Raw genomic sequence first — 26,091 nt, 5'->3', positions numbered from 1 at the left:
ATCTTGCAATCATCAGCTGGCTCTCAAAATGAAGCCAAGTGATGATTTACCTGTTTGAACCAGAAATACAAGCATTGGTGGATCCAAAGCGGGTGCGGTGCGGTGCTGTATGGGGGTGAAACGATATACCGTTGTTTCAGTAGAACCGAGATATTTGGCCTTCGGTTCGGTATAACGCTATGGTTGTGACTACATGACCTGAAACTAGGTGTTCTTTAGAGACGTGATCATTCTGTAAAACTATCGTCAACCTGAGTGATCACGCATAAGATCTGGAATGCATGCAATTACAAACAATACCGATAATTGTGCGAAAGGTCAGTTGCCACTTGCTATCCAGTTCTTGTGTGTCTTGTTTATTTATTTAATTTAGTTAATATAAGTTATGTAATGTCAGATTTGTTCGTTCAAAATAACAAAGATTATGGCTAGTTTTTCCATGTCATTAAACAGTGTAAGGCTTAGTTTGGCTCTTGTCGTCAATAATTTTCTGCTTTATGATCAGATCTCATATACCCGAAGGCCTTGAACCGCAATACGTACCGTACAGTGGTCAGAGTGTACCGTGCGGTGCGGTGCGGTGCGGTGCGGTGCGGTGCGGTGCGGTGCGGTGCGGTGCGGTGCGGTGCGGTGCGGTGCGGTGCGGTGCGGTGCGGTGCGGTGCGGTGTTGGTGTGGTGTTCCATTTACATCAATGTGTATGTCTGTTCACATCTTTGTATATGTCTATTTACATCTATGTGGTCGCGTGTGGTCCTGTGCGCAAAGTTTAGGTGACAGTCAGTTGAAAATGAGCAGCTTGACTCCTGAGAGTTTCTAAGACTTGTGGTCTGACCACTGTTTGTTCAAAATGGCCTCTGTCCACCCACCATTAGTAAATTAAGTACCTGGTATGAACGATAGAAGTCTGACTTGGGAGCCTGGCATGCGACCGGTTGTATTCTCCACAGGGAGTGTTCTGTACTCGTTGACCAAAGGTAATATGTCAGCGTTTTGAGCATGCGTTGTGCACGGATAAATGCGCAATATGAATGGACTATAGTTGTCAGTATTTATAAATATCCAGACTGGAGGAACCTATCCACAAGAAAATTACTGAGCGAAGTGACTTTCCGATAGTCAGTTCTACCTGTCGCAACATTCGAACCGCTTCATCCTGTGTGTCTATATTTCATGACACACAGTGAGATAAAATCGGACATGTATATTCTGCAGGACGATTTGAAAATATACGAGTGTCATATGACTATCTTAAACGTTGTTTGATTGGAGCTTACAACATCCAAGACCTTTGGAAAGCCTTGTAAACATTTTATGTTAGACGTGGAAATTATAGAAGAAAGTCCGTGGTAAAAAAGTACCGACAAAAAGGTCTTAGGAAAAAAACAACATTTTACTAATTTATTTGACAGGATGGACATCAAAGATTAGAAAAAAAACCGAAATCACATGTAATGACATTTTTAAATTGATGTTTGATCTTTCAAACGACATCTAAAACATGATGTGCTCGCGGATTTCTTATCCAAACTGTATTAAAAAGAACTGTAAGTGCCTCGGTGTGTTTACTGATCGGTCCCTACTGATCTCCTATTATTGTGTGATTTTAGTTGTTGGCATCTCACCTACAACTAGTTACCAGTAAAACACGGCAGAATCACAATTCTTGTTAACAGGAGTACGAAGATAAACTACGAAGATTATATAATTAGTTACGTGGACTGGCGTCAGTTCATACTGTAGAGTGTAGATATGTATCCTGGTACAACGTTAGTACCAGATCCATTCCATGACGGAAGTCATCCAGGCTAACAAGGGTGGTGTGAGGCTGTCCTAGATGGTCATATGTCCAACATATAATTTGACTTGTACATCATGTTGCATTGTTTCTTGAGATAAATACTTGACGTGTCTACGCAAGTGTTTGTGACGGGCGCCACCGGCGTGAACGAAGCGCCCATCTCAACTACCAGTGTTATCTTTATCTGAAACTGATTCGCGAATACATGAATCGTACAATGGAACAAATGTACAGTAATCTCATCTGATCTTTAAAAAAAAATCGCCGCGTCTGTAAAGTGTCTCCTTTTTTTCCCTCCGTGCATTCAAGGAAAGTGCCTGATTTATTACAACAAAACATGGGGAAAGGGTCACCATTTTCTTCCGGGGGAAGCATGGGGGTCATCAGTTTTATTCACATGTACTAGTTGTGGTCACTGATTTTGTAGATGACACGCAGTGCAGGGAGTGCAGGGTGGGGTGCTTTGTGCATACATTTTAGGAGGGAGGTTTAATTTTGTACATGCTCCTCCCCAAAAGTCCTCATCACTTATTACAAAGTTGTGTCATTTTTATGGACTGATCTAGCTGTATGCGATTAGTTGTATCGTGTTCACACTGGATACAAAGGCCTTTGTTCCCAGCAGTGCTTTATGTATTGATTTCTGAAATCATGTCAGAAAATATTTAATGGATATACAACCATTGTGCCATGAAGTAGTCTTGTAATTGTTGTGGAAGCCACGTCAGTAAAATGGTGCTGTATTGTTCGATGTGGCGAATGAGTATACTTTTACGCCATTTTGGTAAAGCATTAACTATCATGGCGGAAAAGCCAGAAAGGGGCTTCTGATGTTGTACTCACAATAGGAATCGAATCCACAATCAGGTGCGATACCCACTGTGGTGTTACGCGGCTTTTACCCTATTTAACACTGAACCTAATTGTTGTACCATATTTGGTTCTGAAAACCGAACTTGGGAGTCGGGACAAGAGAACACCTTACCCGTGAGTTGCCACAAACACGATACAACCAAACGCATACAACTAGTTGCTCCCTGTGTCCCTTTACACACACACTCATACACACACACACCACGCACATCTCTCTCTTTCTCTCTCTCTCTCTCACACACACACGCACGCACACAAACACAAACAGACACATCTCTCTCTCTCTCTCTCTCTCTCTCTCTCTCTCTCACACACACACACACACACACACACTAGCCAACATTCACAGTGAAATATATTATATGAAGATTTGTGGCTGAAAGCATCTACCATTATCTCCAACAAAGGTGGAACACATTGACAAACCAGTTACTGAAGAAAAGCAGGAGACAAAGGAAGAAATACATCCCTAGGCGCTTCCTTGTCTCTGATAATGGCCGTCTTTACAGGCCAGCCAGTGCTGTATCCGCCATTATGCCCTCGACTCAATCAACAATTCATCTGTATTGATCAACGTGGAAAGGCGTTGTGCTGATGCTATACTGTGTAAAAGAAGCTACCGATGTTTTGTTCGTGCTGACGGCGCCGAGTCAATATTTATTCTTTTTTTAAACAAATGATTACATATATGCATTTGTGAGATTCGCATACAGTGTTTAGCAGAAGATATAAATTATGAACCTATGAAAGTCGGATACAAATTTGTCCGTGTCAAAAATACATATTCTCAGTTTGACAAGCTGGGTGAATACCACATTTATGATGTGAAAATATCTGTTTCATTCAGGTATTAACACCCAGGTATTTGTCTCACGTGGTGTGATGACGTCATGTTAACCTGAAGGAAAAGGTCTATGGCCAGTTAACTTTGTTGCAGTTTCGGTGTACTAACACCGTTATCAAGCAAGTGATTTTGACATTATTCTATTTTCCCATGTTTTAGTACCGATTGAGTTGCCTTTGCATGTGTTTGTGACAAGGTGATAGTACTTTACAAACAAATGCTTAGGGCATAGTCTGAGTGTTACGGTGTTCTGGTATAGGCAGAGGTTTCTAATCGGTATGGAATTATGTCGTGTGTATTTTATACAATATCTTGACTTTAGTGGACTCAACTTCGGAGCAACAAAAGCCATACCTTTCACTTTATCCTTTCACGTTTGACTTGTATTTGAAAATGTCTTAAATTGGTGATAGCGTATGCTCCATATATGAACTGAAATGGCGTTTTCTCGGCAGAAATTGTCCTAGGGTATAATTTACATTGAAAGGTGTAACAAGTGAACATTCGCATTAACACACATACTCTTGGAACAGACAGGAAGCACCGACCAGAGTAGACCATCTAGCAATGAAACTCTAGACACTTGGGCCTAGATTTTCGAAGCTCTCTTAGCGCTAAGATAGTCGTAAGTTAATGTTAATGTTAATGTGTGGCACTTACGACAATCTTAGCGCTAAGAAAGCTCCGAAAATCTAGGCCATGGTCTAGTGCGTGAATATGATCTTACGCCGCTTTTAAAAACATTCAAGGCATATCACAGAAGTGGATACCAGAAACAGGCTTCCTCACCGGCCATGTAGGTTAAAAGACGGGCGTTCATTTATGTTGTGTAACGCACAATGAACATTATTCAGTCTACATGACGGGACCTTTATTTACCGGGTATAAACCAGATATTTTGAAATCAAGACTGTATCCGAGTACGGAGATTCCGATCACAAGTAAAATAGACTGGTTTTCTAACAAACTGGGGGTCACGTTTAATGCCTCGGACCAAAATGTTTGTTCCATGTTTCTGGTATTTCAGTACGTCAATGCATCTTGTGGATCCTATACATGCTATTGACATGTGCTGTTTATTTGATAATAATTTGTTCTATGATATGTAAAACAGTTGATTGGTGCCATGAAAACGGTTTCTATGGTTACTCGTGTATCAGGTGCATAAGGTTAGAATAAAGTTGCTGTTTGAATAAGGAATTACTATGTCATGCATCAACTTTAAAATGGATGCGGTTTCAAATTATTAATCTACGTGTTTTTGATTTTTTGTTATCCTTCGTATAGTCCGTATTGCAGGTTCAGTGTATCTCCTGACAGTGGTATATATTGTGCACTATATTGCAAATACTGCTGAAAAATCATTTTACATTTTCAGTCGAAACAAATTTGACTTCGAACCTGTGATAGACAATAGATGGACAAACCCCTGAGAGTCATAAATAATTCCAGTTAATGAGTATATGAGTGAGTTGGGTTTTACGCCGCTTCTAGCAATTTCCCAGCAATATCACGGCGGTGGACACCAGAAACGGGCTTCACACATTGCATCTAAATGACTAATAGAACCCTTGTCGAGCGAACGCTTTAACCACTAGGCTACCCACAGCAGTCAAGGTGTGTAAGAAATGGGTCAGTGTTTTCGGAGAAAGTCTTTTTGGTATGGTGTGTTTATCAACACGGATAAACATCCTCTACATTCCAGTGTGTTTTAATTGTCATACACGGGTGCTCACAAGTATGATTTCACTGGATGGTAGTTTTAAAACGCATATCTTTCTAATACAGATCGAAATGTACCTGCTATAAGGCATTCATTACAACAAAATAACATATAAGACAACGGGTAGTCGTGGTACATTTAGTGATGGGTGCAATGTTGAAACATTCACAAAATGCCATTAGAAGCACAGGTGATGTGAGGTATAGTTTTATGAGTAGTGAGTGAGTGACTTGGGTTTAAGGCTAATTTGAAATGCCGTTATATCAAGGCTTGTGAAGTTAATGTTCGAAATAATACAGGTGTCGAACACTACTATGAACCCTATGACCACGCTAATGGTACTAATAAACATAGAAACATAATCGGGATGAACCAGGTTTCGAACCCAGAAGGGGACGCAACTCAGAACCGCAAACTGATGCAGGTAATCGCCCTGTGGCTGTAAAATCAGCCAACCTGCTGCAGGTTAGAGCACTGGACCACCAGCTCCCGCTTTGGCATAAGTAAGGTACGCAAACCCCAAGCGTGAATTGGCTAAACTGCAAGCTTAGTTTCAAATTACCTGCCAGTTTCAAGTGCCAGGTTCTGCTTTTCTAAGCTTTTGTTGAGGTCGTCCCACTGTCCTACCTCCGTCTGAATGTACATGACGGCGCCCCTCGCCATACAGTAGTCCTTGGCCTCTGCCCACGACACGTTCATTGGCCCCATAATGTAGTCTCCGTCTGAAAGGAAGTTATGTTGATGAGTGATGTGTTTGTTATCGGCCTAAACGAACGAACGAACGAATATAATGAATGAAGGAATGAATGAATGAATGAATGAATGAATGAAATTGCTGCTTTCCTGTATAAGATGTGTTCAGCAATATTACAGCTATATGACGGCGGTTGTAAATAATCGTCTCTGGACTACATAATCCAGTGATCAAGAGCATGAGCATGCTTATCCTAGCCACCAGAGTTAACAGTTAAGCCTTACTGTTCAATTCAGCTCAACCTGATGAGGGGGCTAGGAGCCCCGTAACGTCGTTAAAATAAACTGAACAAATTGCAAATCCATAAAATTTGTCCTGTATTACTACGTCAATTTCAAATTGCCTTTGGAGAATCACAGCATGAGCATGGATCTAAGTATCTGGGATGCAATGACATGTGTCAGCAAATCTGTCCACCCGATCATCTCGATGCCTTTTACGAGAAATTCGGGCCCGAATCTTGACGAATGAATGAATGAATACATAAGGGGCAAAATCATAAGAAACACAATGTAGCTGATAGGTGCAGACAGACATGTTTACGAGCTGTACTGAATACTGATAAAATCAGTATTCGGTTTAGTTTTCCGTTCTGTCACTGGACGAGAAGTTCCAATTTTCACTGTAACGTCATTCACGATCTATTTCCGAAATACGGACACCAGAAACTGACGTGAGTTAGTTCCTGAAATTCCTGAAACTTAAAGCCAGAAGAAACAAATACATTGTCACCTGATCTTGAAACACAAAGCCAATACCAGTAAATTTGGGAGACTGAGAGAAAGTCTAATGCAAGGCAAAATAAACTGGCACTGTGACACACCGCGTTAGGAAATTATTTCTGATATGATGGAAACGAATATTGGCCAAGAGCATTACAGCATGAGAAGTAAGGTGCAACGAACTCTCTATACTGTACATTCCATTCCGAGAAACAAGACTGAGTATATTTTAGAAACAATACTTTAGACCAAGTAAAACATATTTGGATGGTGACACTGAGGGGCCAGTCATATACAGAAAGGTTTAGACAGCATCCGATACGGTATTACTGCAGTGATACCGCTTGGAGGCAGCGAATGTGAAAACACACATTGTACAGTGACTGCAAACAATTATTACAGGAATTAGAACTAGCGTCTAGAGGTTGACATGAAGTTTCAATGGAAAGTACAAGGCTGGATGCCAACCAGGGTGTGCAATATAACCGGTTTAGCGGTATTTAGGTTCAGACATGAAAACCACACACATTGCGATACGCTAATCGAACCAGTATTGTGGCATGCATTCGGAAAGCTTCGTAACATTTTCGGATATTTCCGTTTCACACGCAAGAAGTTACGCGTTTGTTGTAAAATGGCAACGCAAGAACGTGCAATTTAATGTGGTGCCCGTCTATACTGTAGCCAAGGCTTCTTTATGACAACATTTGAGTTGAAAATTTTTTTTGGAAAGTGATTGACATTAATTTTTAAGCTTAATCAAACATTGCGATTTTTGTGCTTTTGCTCTATAATAAAAGCATTAATTCAATAATGAGTGGTTTGGGTTTTTGGTTAACAAAACCTTTTGCATCATGTATTGCAATATATGCTTCGGCATCGCAGTATATCGCAATACCCACCCCCAAAGCCTACGGTGATTATCAGACAGATACGTAGCAGTTTGCACATATCAACATTCACGAGACATAATTTGGGGGTACAGGAAGCCGCAGGATATACAGTACTGATTTCAAGGTTTCCTACAAATAGGAAGTGTAAGATTCCTTGAAGAGGTAACAATCCATGGCAGCTATGTCAGAAGTACTCAGATCTATTTGACGATTCTGAACGATACCTGAAGGTTACGAGACGAAGCTAAATGCAAATGTGCCGCTTGCAGTTGAACCGCCGGATAGGTAAAGAAAGTGGATTTCAACCATGGTAGCTATCCTGAAGCGAGACAAAGATAGTACTTTTCTTGATCTGATGTTTCAACACTTTCATCATGAACCGGAAGATAATAAATCCTTTCTTTATTTTTTTTCATCCTTAGCGAATATTCAAAACAAGTACATGCTTAATTTTGTTACATCACTTGTCAGAAAGTGTCCTGAGTGCGGAGTTTTTCTTGACTTTTTGTGACGTGTTGGTGGGATAATAGTGCCGACGTCGACGAGATACGATTCTTCCCATTGTCTCCTGCTCCACATCTTATGAAGCCTGAGACGTCTAAGCCTCATCTGTCCAACCCATTTCCCCTCATAGTTTCCATTCCACATAGGTTAATGGTCTAAGGGCCATTTGTGGTATATTGAATCCCTGATCAATCATATTGGATCCAGTATTGATATTCCGTTTACTGGGTTTCCAATAACTCCCCACCAGCTAATGACAGTATTCGCAAACAACACTGTAAACAGCAGTATCGGCGTATGGTGCGGAAAGTACGTCCAATAGATTAACCTCATCAGTCCGGACGGCATGGTTCACGGTGAAATCGGCCGAATAGATCATATCAGGATTTAAATAAAACGTTGAAGTAAACGACTGATGCCGAATGAACAAGAAAACGCCAGGCATATGTTCAGCCATGCAGTGACGATGACAGCATATGAACGGAAAAAATACAAACGCCATACAAACTACCTAACAATAACAACTGTCTATTTTCCGTTCAGACAAACTATAAGGTGTCCATCAATATGACAATGATCATACCATTTGTTATACGTGACAACGGGATATCATCAACATGTCTGTCAGTGAACAATTTGAATGCTCTCCTTTTAAGCTGTAACCTTGATCAAACATCTCTAAAGAATGAGCCGTATGCCTCTCTTTAAACTCTTCGTATATAGAGTCGCTTAGGCCGTTGTGATGGCAACCAGAGAAATACGCGCAGTGTATACAAACTCCTTAAATGGCAGAGTACTTAATGACAATTTGTTTTGAGGAGGTTCTTCACAGCACTTGGACTTAATATTACTACTCCTTCACAATACGAATTATTAGAATTTAGTTTAGATTTTTTATGAATCCGTGATATCACATTTAGTTGTCTAAAAATATCTCAAAGAAGATGTCCATCACACTATTTCTTGAAAACGTTTTAGGATTTGATAATATCAGCAAAGAATATTTGAGAAATCTGCAAGCACGTTTATTTCAAGTTATTTGTCAGTTTTTGTTACTAGTAGGCATAAAATGAAGAAAAAATTGAAAAGTCAAAATTTGATACGGATCACTATCATCACCACGGTTTCTATTCTCTTACGGTTACCATCCAGGACCTCCTCATCATCATCCAGCCCAACTCCCCCTACTCACCTCCTTTACATGGAAGACCCAGAACGTGTTTCCAAGTACGGATTCCAGAAACAGATTCTCCTTCTCCTTTTCCAGAGTCACAAGTATGTTCTTTGGACTCAGATAATGCAACATTCTTCAAGACAAGACAGAACAAAGACAGCAGATAATTGACCATCTATACGTGCTTAGAAATGAGGCCGATATGCAGCACAGACGTAGGACAGGATTCACATTTAGGCTAAGGAAATTCTGCAGTTCAGAGCTGTGCAAGCAGTTCAGACAGTCAAAGATAATCATCCTTAGGCTGTGTCTGTCCTATATGGGGTTGCTGATTGGACGAAACGACAAATTCAGAACACCCCCGCAGGAGGAATCGCATCAGAAAATAGAACCTACTACCATTGCCTTTACTTCAATATATGTGTATCAGTTTTTGTGGCACTGACGTGGGGGATCTTCATGACAGAAGTTTATTGTGCTCCTTTGCACACATTTGTGTGTCTGCTGATCTTTTTATGCAGCATGTCAAAACATCTTACTGCTTCTCTAATGGGCATTCTAGAAGTTGGTGAGTCAAAAAATGAAACATGCAGCTTTATGGATTACAAGATGGAGTTGATTGCCACGTTTCCATGTAGACGTCTTACATTAAGAATCTACAATCTCGAACGCTCAACGTAATAAACAAGAAGTTGTAATCAATAAAGCTGCATGTTTCATTTTATGTCAAAACATTGCACTTGTCTTGAAAGAGCTTAGGCTATCAGAGAGAATATGAGCGTCAATGCTGATTTTGTTTATTGTTTTGTACGTTTGGACGGTTTAGAAATGAACCAGCGAAGCAGAGAGCCTTATCAAATCATGACAGACTCAGTTTGTCAAGGGGAGTCACCTGAAGAGTGAAACATTTGTTGTTTGCTGCTCAGACCCGATCCTGGTCGTAACTGTCATCACAACGTCTTGGAAAATGACAATTGCAAAAGTCTTTGGAATGTCCCATGTACTACCTCAGACTTATTTAAGCCCGTAATCTTGACCGCGATCGTTTTGATACTGATTTTCTTAAAATGAATATTTTAACCCTCTTGACAGAAATGTGATTGTAAAGATTCAGAAAAAGTTCGGATTCTGCCTTTGAAATGTCTCCCTTGCATTTCATATACACTGGCATTAGGCTCCACATTGTTTTCGGTGCTATTGGTGTCACTAGTCCTGACCTCTTCATGCAGACCAGGCGTGTGCCGGCACAGCTCTTCTGACCAAAACTCGATTTAGCATGGCTTCTGGGAAGAGCTTCCATATGTCTGGACAGCGTGTCAAGCCTACAAGGCCCAGAGCTCATAATGAGCCTTACCAGTCTGACAATGCAAGGATAAACTGCACCATCTTTTGTGTATTGATTAACTGTTTTCTGTAAACAATAATAATGATAATAACTTTCTTTCTCTTGGAAGAGGCAGTGTTACGATGCGGAACGATGTTTCAGTGGCGATTTAGTAGAAGGTAGTGGTATACTTCTTACTATTTTTAGACTATGAGGACAAGACATATGGAAACATCTAGGCCTGTGCGGAATATAACAGTATGGTTTGACCCTCAGAGTTTGGGAAGTTTTGAAGAAAAAACTATATATAAACGGCCTCTGCCTTGCCTCTCTCAACTAGCATTACATCTCACGTTACAAGACAACCAACAGTTAGGTGAAGGTCACGTGTTACGCTTGATACTCAGTCTTGGCCTGTTTTTGAGGTCTGACCATTATTACTATGGGGGTTGGAATTGCCGTTTCTGTTTTATTTCTATAATCACTGTTTTTACATTATATGTCATTGTCCCTTGTACTGCTAATGTATTTGTACGCCATTATAATTACCTTGTCGTAAGTAAACTTTGTTAGTTTACGAATAAAATTGTAAAGTACAAAATATCGCGTTATTGATTATTTTCTGTGTGAAAAGAGCAGATTGCACGATTCCGACTTTAATTTATGCTTGCGTTAAAAAATAACAAGAGTGAGTGAGTTTAGATCCACAGTATTTTTAACAATATTACAGCAATATCACAGCTGGGTACACCAGAAATGGGCTTTACATTTTTCACTCATATGGGCAATCGACTTTTAATCACTAGGCTACCCCACCACCCCTTATAACAATGAAACAGTCATAATACTCTTTGTTTGCAACCAGGTGAACGTGTCGTGCCATGTGACAGTTGTTCAAGACGAAGTTAATTCTCCAGTTTCAATACATCAAATATATTTGTTTCTTGCAGTGTTTGTTTACATGTGAAATAATCAATTTGCATAATGTTCGTAAACGCTTCTTACAATTAACGGGAATCTACTTCAAATGTCAGGAACACAAGTCTATGGTTAGTTTCTGTTTGAGATCAATACATTGTTTTACCTTTCGACCACGCACATACACTGATCTGGGAGTGGAGTATACGGATGACAAGCACGACTCGTCAGGATATTGATGACGTATTGCAATATCAGCTCATCAGATGATAATGTTATCCTGCTGCCACATGCCGAAAACATGATAAGACGTTTCCGATAGCTTCAACGCAATAGGGCCCAAAATTGGCAAATATCGATTTTATGGTTTATTTTAGGTGTTTGATCAGGAGTGGTGCTGTTTATGTAAGTTTTTGCGGGATATATGGAGGATGAATATTATTCATATTACCTTCGTTCGTTAGTCACTCAAATTTTCCGTGTGTTAACAGATCCACCCTTGAACTTCCACAATCTCTGGTTATATACTACTGAAGATTCATCTGTTGAAATTCATTGCAAATATACATGATACCAAATATAAACAACAAAATGGTCATGCTTGGATCATAATGAGAGACGAAACAATGTTATAAACTTAATATTCTTCATATCAAAAGGATATGTACACTCAAGAAAAATAGCTATTATACGATCAACGCCTGAAGCAGTCTAATCAAAACTTAACGATACTTCACTTATCATATACCTAAACATATGGCAGGCGAATGTAACAATTTTAAGATTCGGTAGTGGTCCTGGTACAACCTGGTTACATATTTATGGTACTGTAATAAGTCCATTAGTATAGTGTCCTATATCCAATCACCAAGTATTTGCTCATGGCGCTTATAGCACATTTAACAGATGACAAGAATGCTCGTAAGATAAGTATGAATACTGATGTAAGATGGAATGTACTGTACACATTAAAATGATGTGGAAAAAAACCCTCCATATTTCAAATATGTTTAACATGATAACGATATAATCTATACCACCAGTTAAACATTGCTGAATGGAAAACATGCGGCGTTATTCTATTAGTTAATCTAACCAATAGTTGCTTGAATGAGCTGATATATGGAAGGAACCAAACAATTTACAAATAATGCAAGAATGACAAAAGTCTCCAGAACACTACCAACTTACAACTTTTGGTCCTATAGATACAACCTCACCGTTTATCGTAAACGTATTTCTTTAAAAGCCAATACAATGAATATACCAAACAATGATACTTACAAACAAACGAGACTAAGCTTAGAACCGTGCACGCCACAATGCCAAAGACGGAACTGACATCCATTTTGGATTTCCAATCTGGTCTGCTGTTTTCAGAACTAATTCCAAGGCAAGCGGACTGTGCCGGCGTCGTCAACTGCCTGATGCTTCGTCTGTGTCGACCGAGACTCCTTGAGCGCTTCAATGACATGCGCAGAGCAACGCACCGTAAACAAAATGTATCACAACATCGATTTATACCGGGTAGTTATATAGTCCCGTCAATATGTAACGGCTGGCGGAAGAACATTGTCTCGTGGTGAATTGCCACATGAAATAACTCCGCTTGTAGTTCAATGTTTCAATTCGCTAATTCCTTGTCTTTGTTGTCACAACAGTTCTTGAAAAAGTCGAGAACATAAGGAAACTTCATGGCTTTCATGTTTGTGTTGCATTGTTTTCTCAATGTTGACGCTGAGTGATACAATCAGCTGGTATTACACAGAGATGAAATGACAAGTTAGTGTGTAGATATCATACCTGCATGTCAACAGCTTTTATCTTCCAGTTCTGAGCGAGCGAGCTATTCAAATCAGAAACAGACAAAATATTTATCCCTGAATTCAGCACGTCAGACAATGCGCGTTATGAATCATTTATTTCATTATTAAGATTAATTCATGGGTCAGTTAGTCATAAGCTGCATACTTTCTTCCTCGGAATAGAAATCTTACATCCGAATAATTTCCAAGACAGAAAACAATCCAGGAAACGCTTCTTCCTTTGAATCATTAACTTTGTTAATTTATTAGCTTTAATATTAACACTACAATTAATGAACCGAGATCAGAGTTCGTTATGGTTGAATTTTCCTGTAGATATCATAAAATGCCTCATCAGCTTCACATAATGAAGTTTGATGTCATTCCAAATGATCTCATTCGAAATGGAAAGAAGCATTGTGGTTTTATGGCGAGATATGTCCCAAAGGTGAGATACGACACTTCGTACTTCGAAGTTAAAGCTTGGTCCCTGCTTATTTCGTCATCAGAATGCGGTAGTATCGAACCTTGATATACGACTGCCTCCTTCAGCTTCGACAAACAGTTTCATTCATTTTCTAAAACTGCTTGTGTGAGATCAGATATTGATTTAGCAGTGCGTAATGTCGTATCATTTTGACGTCATCAAGCCTATGACGTCCTAGCACAGTTAATCATGCAATTGATGACGTTTGCTGCATGTCTTTGTATCACAAACATGTGAGGATCCTTAGCACCGACACTGCCCGGTTTCGCATAGATTCAGGCGGATATATATATATATATATATATATATATATATATATATATATATATATATATATATATATATATATATATATATATATATATATATATATATATATATATATATATATATAGTTACTTTTGAAAGATGATTGGTGCATGGCATGTAATTTGCATGCATACGATTTTCATTTTAAAAATAAAGGACTAGAAACAAACACTGACAAATGTGTGATGCAAGATGAGTGTCAAAATTATGTTCTAAGTGATTTCTCGACCTTCTTGAAAAAACGTCAAAACCAAGAATGGGATCCCATGCACGTGTATGGGGCTACTGCGTTGGCACTTGGATAGGAAGTATAAACGTTAACAAACGTTTCAAGGACAGACATCTTATGAACGCACCGCCATTTCCCTCTATTACCACCCCTAAACACAACGCATGATATGCACATGCACAACGCAGTACCCCCATACATGTGCATGGGTCCCATTCTTCATCCATTAGAACATTAATTTTGACACTCATCTTGCATCACACATTTCTTAGTGTTTGTTTCTAGTCGTTTGTTTTAAAATGAAAATCGTATACATGCAAATTACAAAGAGCCTAATCGAGAGTATGCTTAGAATCCTGTGATGGTTTAACAACACACTTTTCTTGTAAGGAATGTGCACTATCTGGCGTGCAAAAGGTAAGAAACAGACTGTAACGCTAGGTCTTGAACGATCCTGTCAACTCTCAGAATAATCCGAGAAAAGCTGGTGCCAGGGTATGCTGATCGCGCGACCCAATTGCATAATGAAACTGTGGTTTGACCCAATAATATGATCCTCTTATACGATGTCACCTGTGAGGTCACCCGATAATATGATCCTTGGGTAAGGCCCTAGCATGGTTGAATCATTCGTCGGAGTGAGTGTCTCCACCCTCTCTCTATTTGTGGTAAACGTCAGATTTTTGCGTTTCACCATCATCAGGCTGTTTCCATAGTTTACTGGATTTAGCTGAAGGTTGGGGATTGGATGAACAGTCGCGTCAAGTAAAAAATAACGTTATCATATGGTACTTGATGTTACCGTGACTCGTGACATTAGACCAACGGTGATTGGCCGGGCTTTTTAGTTTTAGTGAGGCATTCGTGATATTAAGGCATAATATCATACTGAACATGCATGATTAAACTGCAATTTGTCCGGATTAGAAGCAGCAATCACAGGGACAGACAGACAGGCGGGCGGACGAACGGAGTGACAGACAGATTTATAGAATTATGGAATGGCAGGGAAACAGGGACAGATACACTAACTGACAGAGCCACAAACAGGCTTACACACAAGCAGACAGACAAGCAGAGACACACAGAGACAGACAGACAGACAGAAACACATACACCGACGAATGGACAGACAATCAACCTGACAGTTGGGCCGACATACTGGCAGACAGACAGGCAGACAAGTAGGTGCAATATACTGGAACGGAACGTTCAATGACACCTCACCTCACATCCAATCAAATCAGAATCAAATTCAAACACTTATCCACTCCCAGTTTTGAATTTGACATCTATCGTCTGTGACAAATTAATATTTGAATTCATGGGCAAAAGAAATAGTACTTGTGTCTTTTAAACAATATCAGTTTACTTTAGAAATTAAGAAACGACTCAAAGCAAACAAAGTGAAGCGGTACATATTTGTTTGAAGACAAGTTGGCACCACCACCGTATTCAACTGAGACAAGTGTTTACTAAATACAATGTGATCAAACACTTACAAACATCGCGAGTGTATATCTCGTTGCCATGGAAACCAGCTGTTTTGTTTATTTACACAAGATACAATGATGTATGCAGTGCATACTAGACTCGTCTTGTAGAAAGTGTTCGACGTGTTTAATCACTATTATTGTCCCATGTACAGAACAGCTGTTTAACATTCATTTATGCTGTGTCTGTAATGTTAGTGTAAGAATGTGACATCCTTGGCGTAGACCAGTACTGACAATAACTGGATGCAGTAAGATGATAAAGTCGATAAACAATGTTAATGGTATATTGGAGGATCAAGGTGGATACCCACAGTTCGAAAGGGCAGCGCGTTGAAAGAACATCAGCGGATACTTCCGTTCTAAGGGATGCAACTCTACAACGGTTTTGTGCTGAGATGTGCTATTTGTTGTAGTTGTTTTAGGGGGGATGACATCGGAAGAAAAGCGTGGTTATTGAAAGCCTGACGATGGACCTATTTGTTGGTTTCTGTGTGAGGGGTTTTGCGGTTCGAAGGGGTTTTGAAGGGGTTGAGGTTGAATATTACTAGGAGAGTGCAGCTTGTTTCACAACTTTGATATCAGGAATAAATCCTAACATGGGTAGACGAAGTAGTCGATGGATGCATGGGTTGACAGAAAGGGTGGGGTGGGGTGGGGTGGGGTGGATTGAAGGTGAACACTGCTTCACAACAACTTGCATATATGATGCTTTTTGTGTGTATCACGGCTGTTTCATAAAAGAGCATAACGTGTTCACACTTGAAAAACGTAAAGCAAAGGTTTACTTTTATCTCAGATGCACTTCTTTTAGTCAAACTAGAGATTTTGCCAAAATATGTACCTTAATAATCAAGAATCGAAATAATTTATGTTCCCCATTAAGTAAGAGTCGAATGTATGAAACGTCAACGTATACAAGTGATATAACAAGTTTGTACATTAAAGCATGAAAAAGCAAACTGAAAGTACAATGGCTTGGTTAAGTGGCCCCCCTTTTTAATGCCAACACAGAATCTTTTTAAACATTTGACATCGATGATATAGTACGCTTTCGATAGCCCCGCTTAAGATGGCCGTTCCCTAAACAAACGCTAGGAAAGAACAGCGGCCGATACCTTGGAAAACCAAATTGTGGAACGTTATCGATACAAACATTTAGTGTTTTTTTTGTTTGTTTAAAAACGTAACCTCAAACAATCTTGGGTTGAAAGTAGACATCGATATTTTATTTGAAACAGACCCGAACTAAAGAACTTTGGCAGTCGTTTCATTCAGACTATTTGAGTTCAGTAATGTCACTGATTTGATATATGAGCACATCACAATACACACAATACAGAAGACTACAGTAATAGCGAACTCAAACGGTCCAGTTCGTTACAAGCCTTGTTCTTTGTACGCGTATCGACTGAAATATACAAGTGGCAGGTATAGGACAACCATTTCCGTTAAAAACGTAGCATATGCCCCATTGTACCAAATATGCGTTACGTACACTACTGATTAAAGGTCCATTCCCCTTGAACGCGTTGAGGACGCATGTGACACGGGTGTGCAACGGGAGTTCATCGCGTGTGTATCGACGCACGCGCATGTACCATGCGTGTAACACGGGATCAAGTCTCAGTTGAATTTGATGAAAAAGCACCGATGAAAAGCTCAAACATTTAGATACGACACAAAAAATTCCGGCTAAGATACTTTCGTTGAAGACTTAGGAACCATGGTCAATGCTCAAAGGTCTGAAAACCGAAAAACTGTCCAGATGATGATATGGACGTTGTAGTGACATAAATGTGTGATCACATATACCTGAACACTGTTGTAACAAACCAAAAAGGGATCACTTATCCAAACCATTCATTAAGACGCTCGGGAAAACGGAATTCTGTAGTGACGAACCAAATTTCAAATATTCTATTATCCATTTGGAACTTTTGAGAACCAATTAATGTTATAAATCTTCAGATTTGATTTGGAACGGTACCCTTAGAATTTACATGAACATTAGGAAATGAGCTTAAATCTGACGATAACAATAGGTGAGTCACTACTCTGCTTGTCAAGCCGAAATGTACCCATCCCACTCTTTTCATCTACATGCATATAGTTCCCCGGGGTGGTTTATGGGTTTCCTCTGTACAACGGGACCCCTATGCGCGCCTGAACATGCGCGCGCGCACACACAGAGAGAAAGGAAGAGAGACAGACACAGACATAGAGAGAGATATATACATAGACACGGAGAGAGAGAGAGAGAGAGAGAGAGAGAGAGAGAGATTTTGACATGAGCCATTCGTAAACCATCTTATGAAGCCTGTAGATTAGTTTTCTGAAGTAATTTCATTTACGTAACATTCGATCTCACTCATAACATTTGTTCTCGTTTGACTCTTCCTGATTGGCATGTACTTAATGCCTTATCTAACTCGCCGCCACGGCTTGCTGCAGAGCCAGAGGGGTGATGAGGTGAGGATGGAAGGCAGCAGGGCTGGGGATATCATGGTGGAATTGTTCGATTGTCTGTTAAACTAATAACTATTAAGGGTTTGGTAATTACGAATAAAAGGAGTTAAAAGTAGAGTTGGCAAGGTACACGGCCCTCTTGGGTAATCAGCTTGATGGCGTCTTAGGTCACAGAACAAGTCATGAGCTTCATTTGTTAAACGTTTTTGTCATTGTGAAGTCATATGAAAAATGAAGTAATTAAGAATACCAACATACGAGGGGATGTCAATACGTTTTGAGCTTTGAGCATTTTTCATACCCAGGTGTCACAGCCTATGGTACGACATCGGGGTGTAGCTGATGTAATATATAAGTTTTGGTATCCTACTCTCAGAAGTTATTGAACAGCTCCCACTGACAGAAAGAGACCCCTCTCACGGCAGTGAAAATGAATAAAATTGAGTATAGAGCAGTAATTAAGTTTTTAGTTCTTGAAGGAAACTCGGTGAAGAACATTGACGAAAGGCTTTCAGCAGTTTATGGGAAGTCTTCCCCTTCATCTGCTACCATCAAACGATGGGTCAGTGAATTTAAGCATGGTAGAGAGAGTCTTGAAGATGACCCCCGTCCAGGTCGCCCAACAACAAGCACTAGTCAGGAAAACATTGACAGAATGCATAGACTTGTGCTGGAAAATCGTCGAATAACACCCAACGAGTTAGAGGAGACCACAGGCATTTCACACGGATCCATCGAGACAGTTCTTCATGAACATCTCGTGATGTTTAAGGTGTGAGCAAGATGGGTGCCAAGAATGCTTACAGCTGAAATGAAGCAAACAAGGGTCACCATAAGCAACCCCATGCTAACCAGATACAACAAGAATCCAGAAGATTATCACTTTAGACTAGTAACCTGTGATGAAACCTGGATCCACCACTATGATCCTGAGAGCGAACAAGAATCCATGGAATGGAAACATGTCACTTCTCCCAGGACCAAAATGTTCAAAGCCTCCAGATCAGTGCAGAAGGTAATGGCGACAGTCTTCTGGGATAGCAAAGGCGTCATCCACATCGATTACTTACCAAAAGAAAGAACACTGAATGGGGAATATTACGCTAACTTATTGCGGCAAGTGCGACAGTCAATCAAGGAGAAGCGCCGGGGTAAGATCAGACATGGTATTCTTCTACATCAAGACAATGCTCCAATACACACCTCTCGCGTTGCAGCCGCTGTTGTCCAGGAATGCGGGTACGAAATCTTGCCGCATCCCCACCTACTCTCCAGACCTGGCACCAAGTGATTACCATCTGTTCCCAAATCTCAAGAAACACTTGCGTGGTCGTAGATTTCAGGATGAGCTTATTATCCTACTGAGGCTTGGTTTGAGGACCAAAATGGCGCCTTCTACAGAGATGGCATCAGCACCTGGCAGAAAAGATGGAACAAGTGTCTTGACTCACAAGGGGACTGTGTTGAAAAATAAATGTGGTTCATACCAATATTTTGTGTTTTTCTATGCAAGGCTCAAAACTTATTGACATCCCTCGTACATGGTGCAATTTTCCGACCACTTTGGACCACATAGAAACATCGATATAAAAAGGCTTTCCTAAGTCTGTCTCTCTGACAGGGTCTTCTAATGCACAAATGTGCAATCGGTATTGGTGGGCGTCTTGTCCACATGACCTAAACGTTCCACCCTGTCTAATGCTGACAAGGAAAGATTGTATGTGAGTGCCTTAGTTTCACGCCACCTTTCACAATATTCCAAGAATATCACGGTTGGGGACACCAGAAATGGACTTCCCAAGTTATGCCAAAGTGGAAAGTCGAACCCTGGTTATTGGCGTGACGGGCGAGCGCTTTCACTACAAAGCTACCGCGTCGGCCGAGGCAGGGATGTCATCTGTGGGGACTCCTGAACCTGTTGAACAATATTAATGAAAAGGTTGCAGAAAGAGCACACAAGTGGTGCAGTGGTGCCACTCTCAGCAGTTTGCTCTAGAGGGGTGGGCTCTAATCTCACATTTGATTAATATGCTTTATTTGACATGTGCCATGGCCGTATGTGTGGATTTCACACTTCATGGTGTGACTGACTGGAGTCTCCATGGTTTTGTCCTCTCTGAGGTGTTGTCGTCCCAGATTAACATATCACATCTGACCTATTTCTAAAAGACACGCATGGCGTATTCATAGCTCGATTATGTTTCATCGACATTTACAACTAAAAGAAAAAAGTTCTGTGCTTTTAACAATAGATAGCTTCATCGCACAAGACTTGTCTATCTCGTGTAGCGGCGACGCTCTCGGTGCTTTTGACAGCTGACAATGGTAACCTTCAGATCTTGCGAACTATTCAACTATTCAGGTCTAATCAGTGTGATGGGAACGAGTCTTCATATCTTGGTTAATACTTTTGTATTAAGCCAAGACAACCAGCTTATCTTGTCAACTCAGACAATGACAAGCTTTGATTATCCGCTCACAAGATTCCACTGCGTGTGAAAGGCTAAACAGAGATGTGAATAATATGAATGGATCACTGAAAAACAGTGATGACGTCACGAAAGCGTGAGCAATGTTGCCGAGAAGGGCGTGCGCCATTTGCACAATGTGTTAATGTTAAAAGTGTTAATGTTATTACACGATGCTTTGAGACAGTTCATCTGGTAACTGTGGTTTTGTTCTTGTGTGTGAAGCATCGGCTGAAGCTGGGAGATGACAAAAGACGGACACATGTTGTACACCTGCAGTACAATACAGTAAGTTGTACTATAGTGAGAGCGAGATATGGCTGACAAATGATGACGTCATCGCAAAGCACGTGCAGACCAATGCCTTTCATACTTAAGGGCCCACTGTGCGACACTGGCTGATGTTTCTATCTGCACCTGTTCCATAGTTTGCGAGGTAGATCCTGTCAATCGGAACACACGGTGTGATGATGTGACGGATCACCTACTCCAACGGCTAATACATTACCCATTGTCTGTACACGAAGATGAAAAAGCACATGGGCATCGCCCTTGCATGTTGGATTTCTGAATGTTCCGTGTTATGCCTCATGTTCAGACTGTGTTATAATCTCAGTATGTGGAACTGATATTTTCCTAATCACTAGTCGCCCTTAAAGGTAAATACATCATCCGTGAAGATCCGGGTTAGAATTGATCTTCAGCAACCCACTCTTGTCGTAAGAGGCCATTGACAGGATCGGATCTTCAGGGTCGCTGACTTGGTCAGTGCAAGCTGCGGATATAGATGCGCATGATTTCAATCACTGGATTGTCTAGTTCAGACTTGATTTGTTAGAAAACGGTGTCATGTTACAGGAATACTGCCGAATGCAGCATTAAAAACAAACTAACCGAAACTGAAATTCATAAATTGTGGGTGTAAGGGTATTACTTTGTATATCGTTGTGTTATCGTGTATGGAGTAGTGAGTGATTGTACGACTGTGTCTCTTGTGCTGAAGAGAATAAAAAATCAAACTAGGAAAATTAAATGGTAACTTTCGGGATTGTAGTTTATTGCATTGCGAGAGACATACTAAGTCATCCAACAATTCGTATATTATCTGAGTTAAGCTGTAGGTCCCCCACTGTCCGAGGTGGTGCCCATGGACCCTGATGAAGATGGGGCAATGGAGGGATGCACGTAATCAATCTTGTAAACGTATTTTCCAATGCACTGGAAGTTGGCATACAAGTCGTGGAACTCATTGCGGAGCTCGCTGTAGGTGTAGGCGTGCTCGTGGAGGTTCGGTTTGACGTAGTTGTTGTACAGTTCATCCTGGAAACGAAAATTGGTTGAGGAAGCAGTGACGGAGAGACATCGCTGTTGGGAACGCTACTTGACGAAACAACGTTTTAGGAAACATGCACATGAGGGGTCTTTTTTTAATGGCAGAAAACATTACGTGATAAACTTGGAATATTGCATTAGCATACACCATCCTCACTTTAGGAAACACCATGCCCATTGTTCAGTGAACGAGCATTGTGGAACATTCAGCGAGAGAACAATGCGTAGGGGAACATTAAGCTAAGGAACAATTCAGCGATGGAACAGAGAACAGAGTGGAACAGTTTGTGAGGAACATCACGTGAGACAAAAGTACCATTCCTTGAGCCCACCAGGTGGGCAGGTGCAGCTTAACATATCTTTGATGTGTTAATACTGTTCGTTTGGAGCTGGTGAAAGTTTTAACACAGTCAATATAGTTACCTCCAGGGCTTCCCTTTGATCTTTAACTCGTAGTTGTCTTTCCATTATGGCATCCACGTGGACGATGTGGCACGTCTTGCCCACAATCAGGAGCAGGTGCTGCAACCCACAGAAGAGAGAGCTAGAGGCCAGTGAGTGGATTAGTGAGTGAGTGGGTTTGTTGGGTGGGTGAGTGGGTTGTTGAGTTTATGAGTGGCCGGGCTGGTGGAATGTTGAAGGAACGGGTGGGTGAATGGCTTAGTGAGTGAGTGGCTTCGCGGAATGAGTATGTGTAGAACATGTGCATGCATTGTCATCAATGACAAAGTACAGTTCATATTTCATGTCATATTGTATGTGACATGTCACTGTACACCCACCACAGGCCAAACATGGTAAGCGTATTTGATCACACATTCTAGACACGTCAATTTACTCACTGCAGGTTGATGTTGCATCATGTCATGGACCATGCATCATATGCAAATATGAGAACAAATCTATCAAGCTTAACTTGGTGTTTTGTTACGATAATCCCTATGACTTTTCAGTTTGTATTCTGTTAGTGATTACAATGTATAGAATTATTCAGGGTGGGTTACACGTTCGCGACATCTCCATACACTCTGCAACATGTTTGAAGCGAGCTTGTGTGTTGCACAATAGCCCATCAACTTTGTGATATTAAGGCTTCGCTCAAACTCATGGATCTACCACGGATAATTACTAGACACATACCAGGTCGACATTTTATATTTCCCGAGGGGGATATGTTCTGTAGCTTGCGCATTCATCTTTGATGATTCGTATTCAACTTCAGACTATGGGTGTACTGGTAAATGGTAATGTTGAATATTGACAGGATGTCGTTTTAATCAAATTGCATTTCCTCAAACAAATCTTCTAGTACCTCTGTGGATTTTAGTTGCACGTGCGTGCTCTTAAACATTAACTTAGAACAACAGTCATTCAGTCAAGAAAGATAACATGAAGATGGTATAGAGGACTATCAGCTGAATCAGGGTAGTTCAGGGGAACCTCAGATATGGCTAGGTCAGATTTACATAAACATTGGTTATAACGAAGTTTGGAACCCGTGAAGGTCTCGGGTAGAATAGGCCTTCAGCAACCCATGCTTGTCGTAAGAGGCGACTAACGGGATCGGGTGGTCAGGCTCGCTGACCTCGTTGACATGTTATAGGTTACCAGTTGCGCAGATCGATGCTTCATGTTGTTGGTCACTTGATTGTCTGGCCCAGACTCGATTATTTACAGACCGCTGCCATATAGCTGGAATATTGCTGAGTGCGGTGTAAAACTACACTCACTATAACGAAGTTTGGTTTAGATGAACTTTGGCTGTAAGAAAATTTGATTTAAAGGAACATCGACAGAAAGGAAGACAAATTAAGACAAACATCGGCTATAACAACAGTGTTTAAGAGGAACAACGGATGTCAAGAAGTGTAAATTTTTTAGAGTAAAATCGGCTTAATTGAAGTTTGATTTCGGGGAACATTGGTTGAAAAGAAGACAGATTAAGACGAACATCTGTTATAACGAAGGTGCTTTTGGAGGAACACCGGCTGTAAGAACGTTTCAGTTCAAGGAAGATCTGCTCTATTATAGTCATATTCGGATTAAAGATGTCTGTTGCAAAGATGGATTAGACGAATATATGCTTTGACGAAGTCAGTCGTGAAGGAACATTGGCTATAACGAAATATGAAGGAAGAATTTCTGTTACGAAGTAGGATTTACAGGAACATCGACGTCATATTCTTTAGTATTTACTTTACGTTTACCTTGCAGTGAGTTTATTTTTACGCCGCTTTTAGCAATATTCCAACAACATCTCGAGGGACACCTGGACGTTTAAGTTTTACCCTGCAAATTTACTCCGTTAGTACGATGAGGAAGGTATGCTTCTGGTACGCCTTCATTTGACACGTAGTCATCGTTTTCTTGTGAGATGGATAGGGGAGTCTGAATAAGATAAAACGAGAACCGGAGGACCTATAGTTTGGTGCTGTTGCGATTTATGCATCGCTGTTCCAGAATGCGATATTGTACCTCGATTAGCATCACAAACCATAAACAAATAGCCAAAGACGAACACTCGCACACGCACACGCACACGCACACGCACACGCGCACGCACACGCGCACGCACGCATGCATGCACACACACACATCAGCATAAACATCGCACTATCATTAAGCTACGTCTTCCACACAAATGGAAACATTCGTCCCACTCGCCCCTCACCGCAACCTCCAAGAAGACACGCGATTCGGTCGCATCGCAAAAACAGGAGTTGGTCACGAACGAAAGTGATACATAGCAGGGGAGACAACTCCACGTCTTCCAAATTATCTCCCTTAGAATAACTTACGTGCGTGGCATGGAATTCAAACCAGTAATCTTCAATTCTTGTCGCGATGTAGCCTTCAGGAACCACATAAGGGTCCTGAGCCTGAAAGATAGTCATAGTCATAGTCATGGGATCGAATAACAAACTATAGCACGAAAATATATTTCATGATAAACTGTATCGCTCTAGGTGAAAAATAATTCATAATGTTGATTGATATGTATTTTCTGTACTCAAACGAATTAACCGCTACAGATTTCCAAGATATTAATTATTCATTTATATTAAAAACAAACATTTTCACATACCCAAACTAGAGCAAGGAACGGTACAAGAAGAACAAAACGCATGGTGGCTGAGTGAGAAGGTCAAAGGTCAGGGTGAGATAGTTCTGGCAGTACAAGGGGTGGCGTTTGACCCAGTATGAGAACAGAACATGTGCTGATAAGACGTATCATCTGGAATGGTAGGGGTTGGATCTGTTGCAAGAATGTTATTTTTCTTAGCTGTTAACAACTCAAGGATTTGTAAAATTAGATGTTTATGACTGTTTTAGTTCAACAGGACGTGACGTTTTAGGAGCTGGTAAACTGAAGGACAGAGGAAGACTTTGCGCCAACATTCCGTCTATATCTCAGGGGCGGACACTATAAATGACTGTCACACATTGCACCAATTCGTCATGACTGTAGGTGTAATAACTGCAGATGTCAGGACTGTAAGTGTCTGGACTGTAAGTGTCAGGACTGTGGGTGCCATAACTGCAGGTGTCAGGACTTTATGTATCAGGACTGTACGTGTCAGTACTGTAGGTGTCAGGACTAGGTATCATGAACTATCATCAGTGTGAATAAGCAAAACAGTTGGTTTCTGTGGTGACAAAATACACACATTCACATTGTTTGCAGTGCTTTGAAAACCTATCTGTTAAATACGAACGTGATATTTGTAACAAGTGTGTTCCTTCACTGATATTTGCATAGAATACTTTCCCTAAGAAAAAACAAACACAATGACATGTTTTCTGTTGGCCCATGAAATGAGTTATCAGTTGTGGACGATCTAGAACAATCAATACGTCGATTTTGGTACATAATAAAGCTAATTAGCTATATCTTGATGCATACATAACCAGCACTTGAAGAAAGACATGCAGTCTCATTTCGCCTACACCTTCCTCAAATAAATTTACA

General features: G+C 40.6%; 2 protein-coding genes across 2 annotated transcripts in view; both read right to left on the bottom strand.

Annotated features, from left to right (window-relative positions):
* Positions 1-13,032, bottom strand: part of LOC137268939 (uncharacterized) — a 39,052-nt gene extending 26,020 nt beyond the window's left edge. Inside the window, exons 1-2 of the mRNA XM_067803562.1 lie at positions 12,814-13,032; positions 5,803-5,962 (exon numbers count right to left, since the gene is read on the bottom strand). Of these exons, the coding sequence (XP_067659663.1) occupies positions 5,803-5,962; positions 12,814-13,003 (350 nt within the window). The 5' untranslated portion in view covers positions 13,004-13,032. The remainder of the gene's footprint in view (positions 1-5,802; positions 5,963-12,813) is intronic.
* Positions 13,033-21,825: 8,793 nt separating this feature from the next.
* Positions 21,826-25,275, bottom strand: LOC137268683 (uncharacterized). The gene is made up of 4 exons (XM_067803284.1): positions 25,207-25,275; positions 24,920-25,000; positions 22,545-22,643; positions 21,826-22,109 (listed from the first exon to the last, which is right to left on the bottom strand). The coding sequence occupies exons 1-4, from the start codon at positions 25,246-25,248 to the stop codon at positions 21,900-21,902; spliced, it is 432 nt and encodes a 143-aa protein (XP_067659385.1). The 5' UTR covers positions 25,249-25,275; the 3' UTR covers positions 21,826-21,899.
* Positions 25,276-26,091: the final 816 nt, after the last annotated feature.

This window comes from Haliotis asinina, chromosome 16 (genome assembly GCF_037392515.1).
Source record: "Haliotis asinina isolate JCU_RB_2024 chromosome 16, JCU_Hal_asi_v2, whole genome shotgun sequence".
NCBI classification, from domain to species: Eukaryota; Metazoa; Mollusca; class Gastropoda; order Lepetellida; family Haliotidae; genus Haliotis; species Haliotis asinina.
Note: the sequence above shows the minus strand (reverse complement) of the source record. Positions and strands in the feature narration are given on the sequence as shown.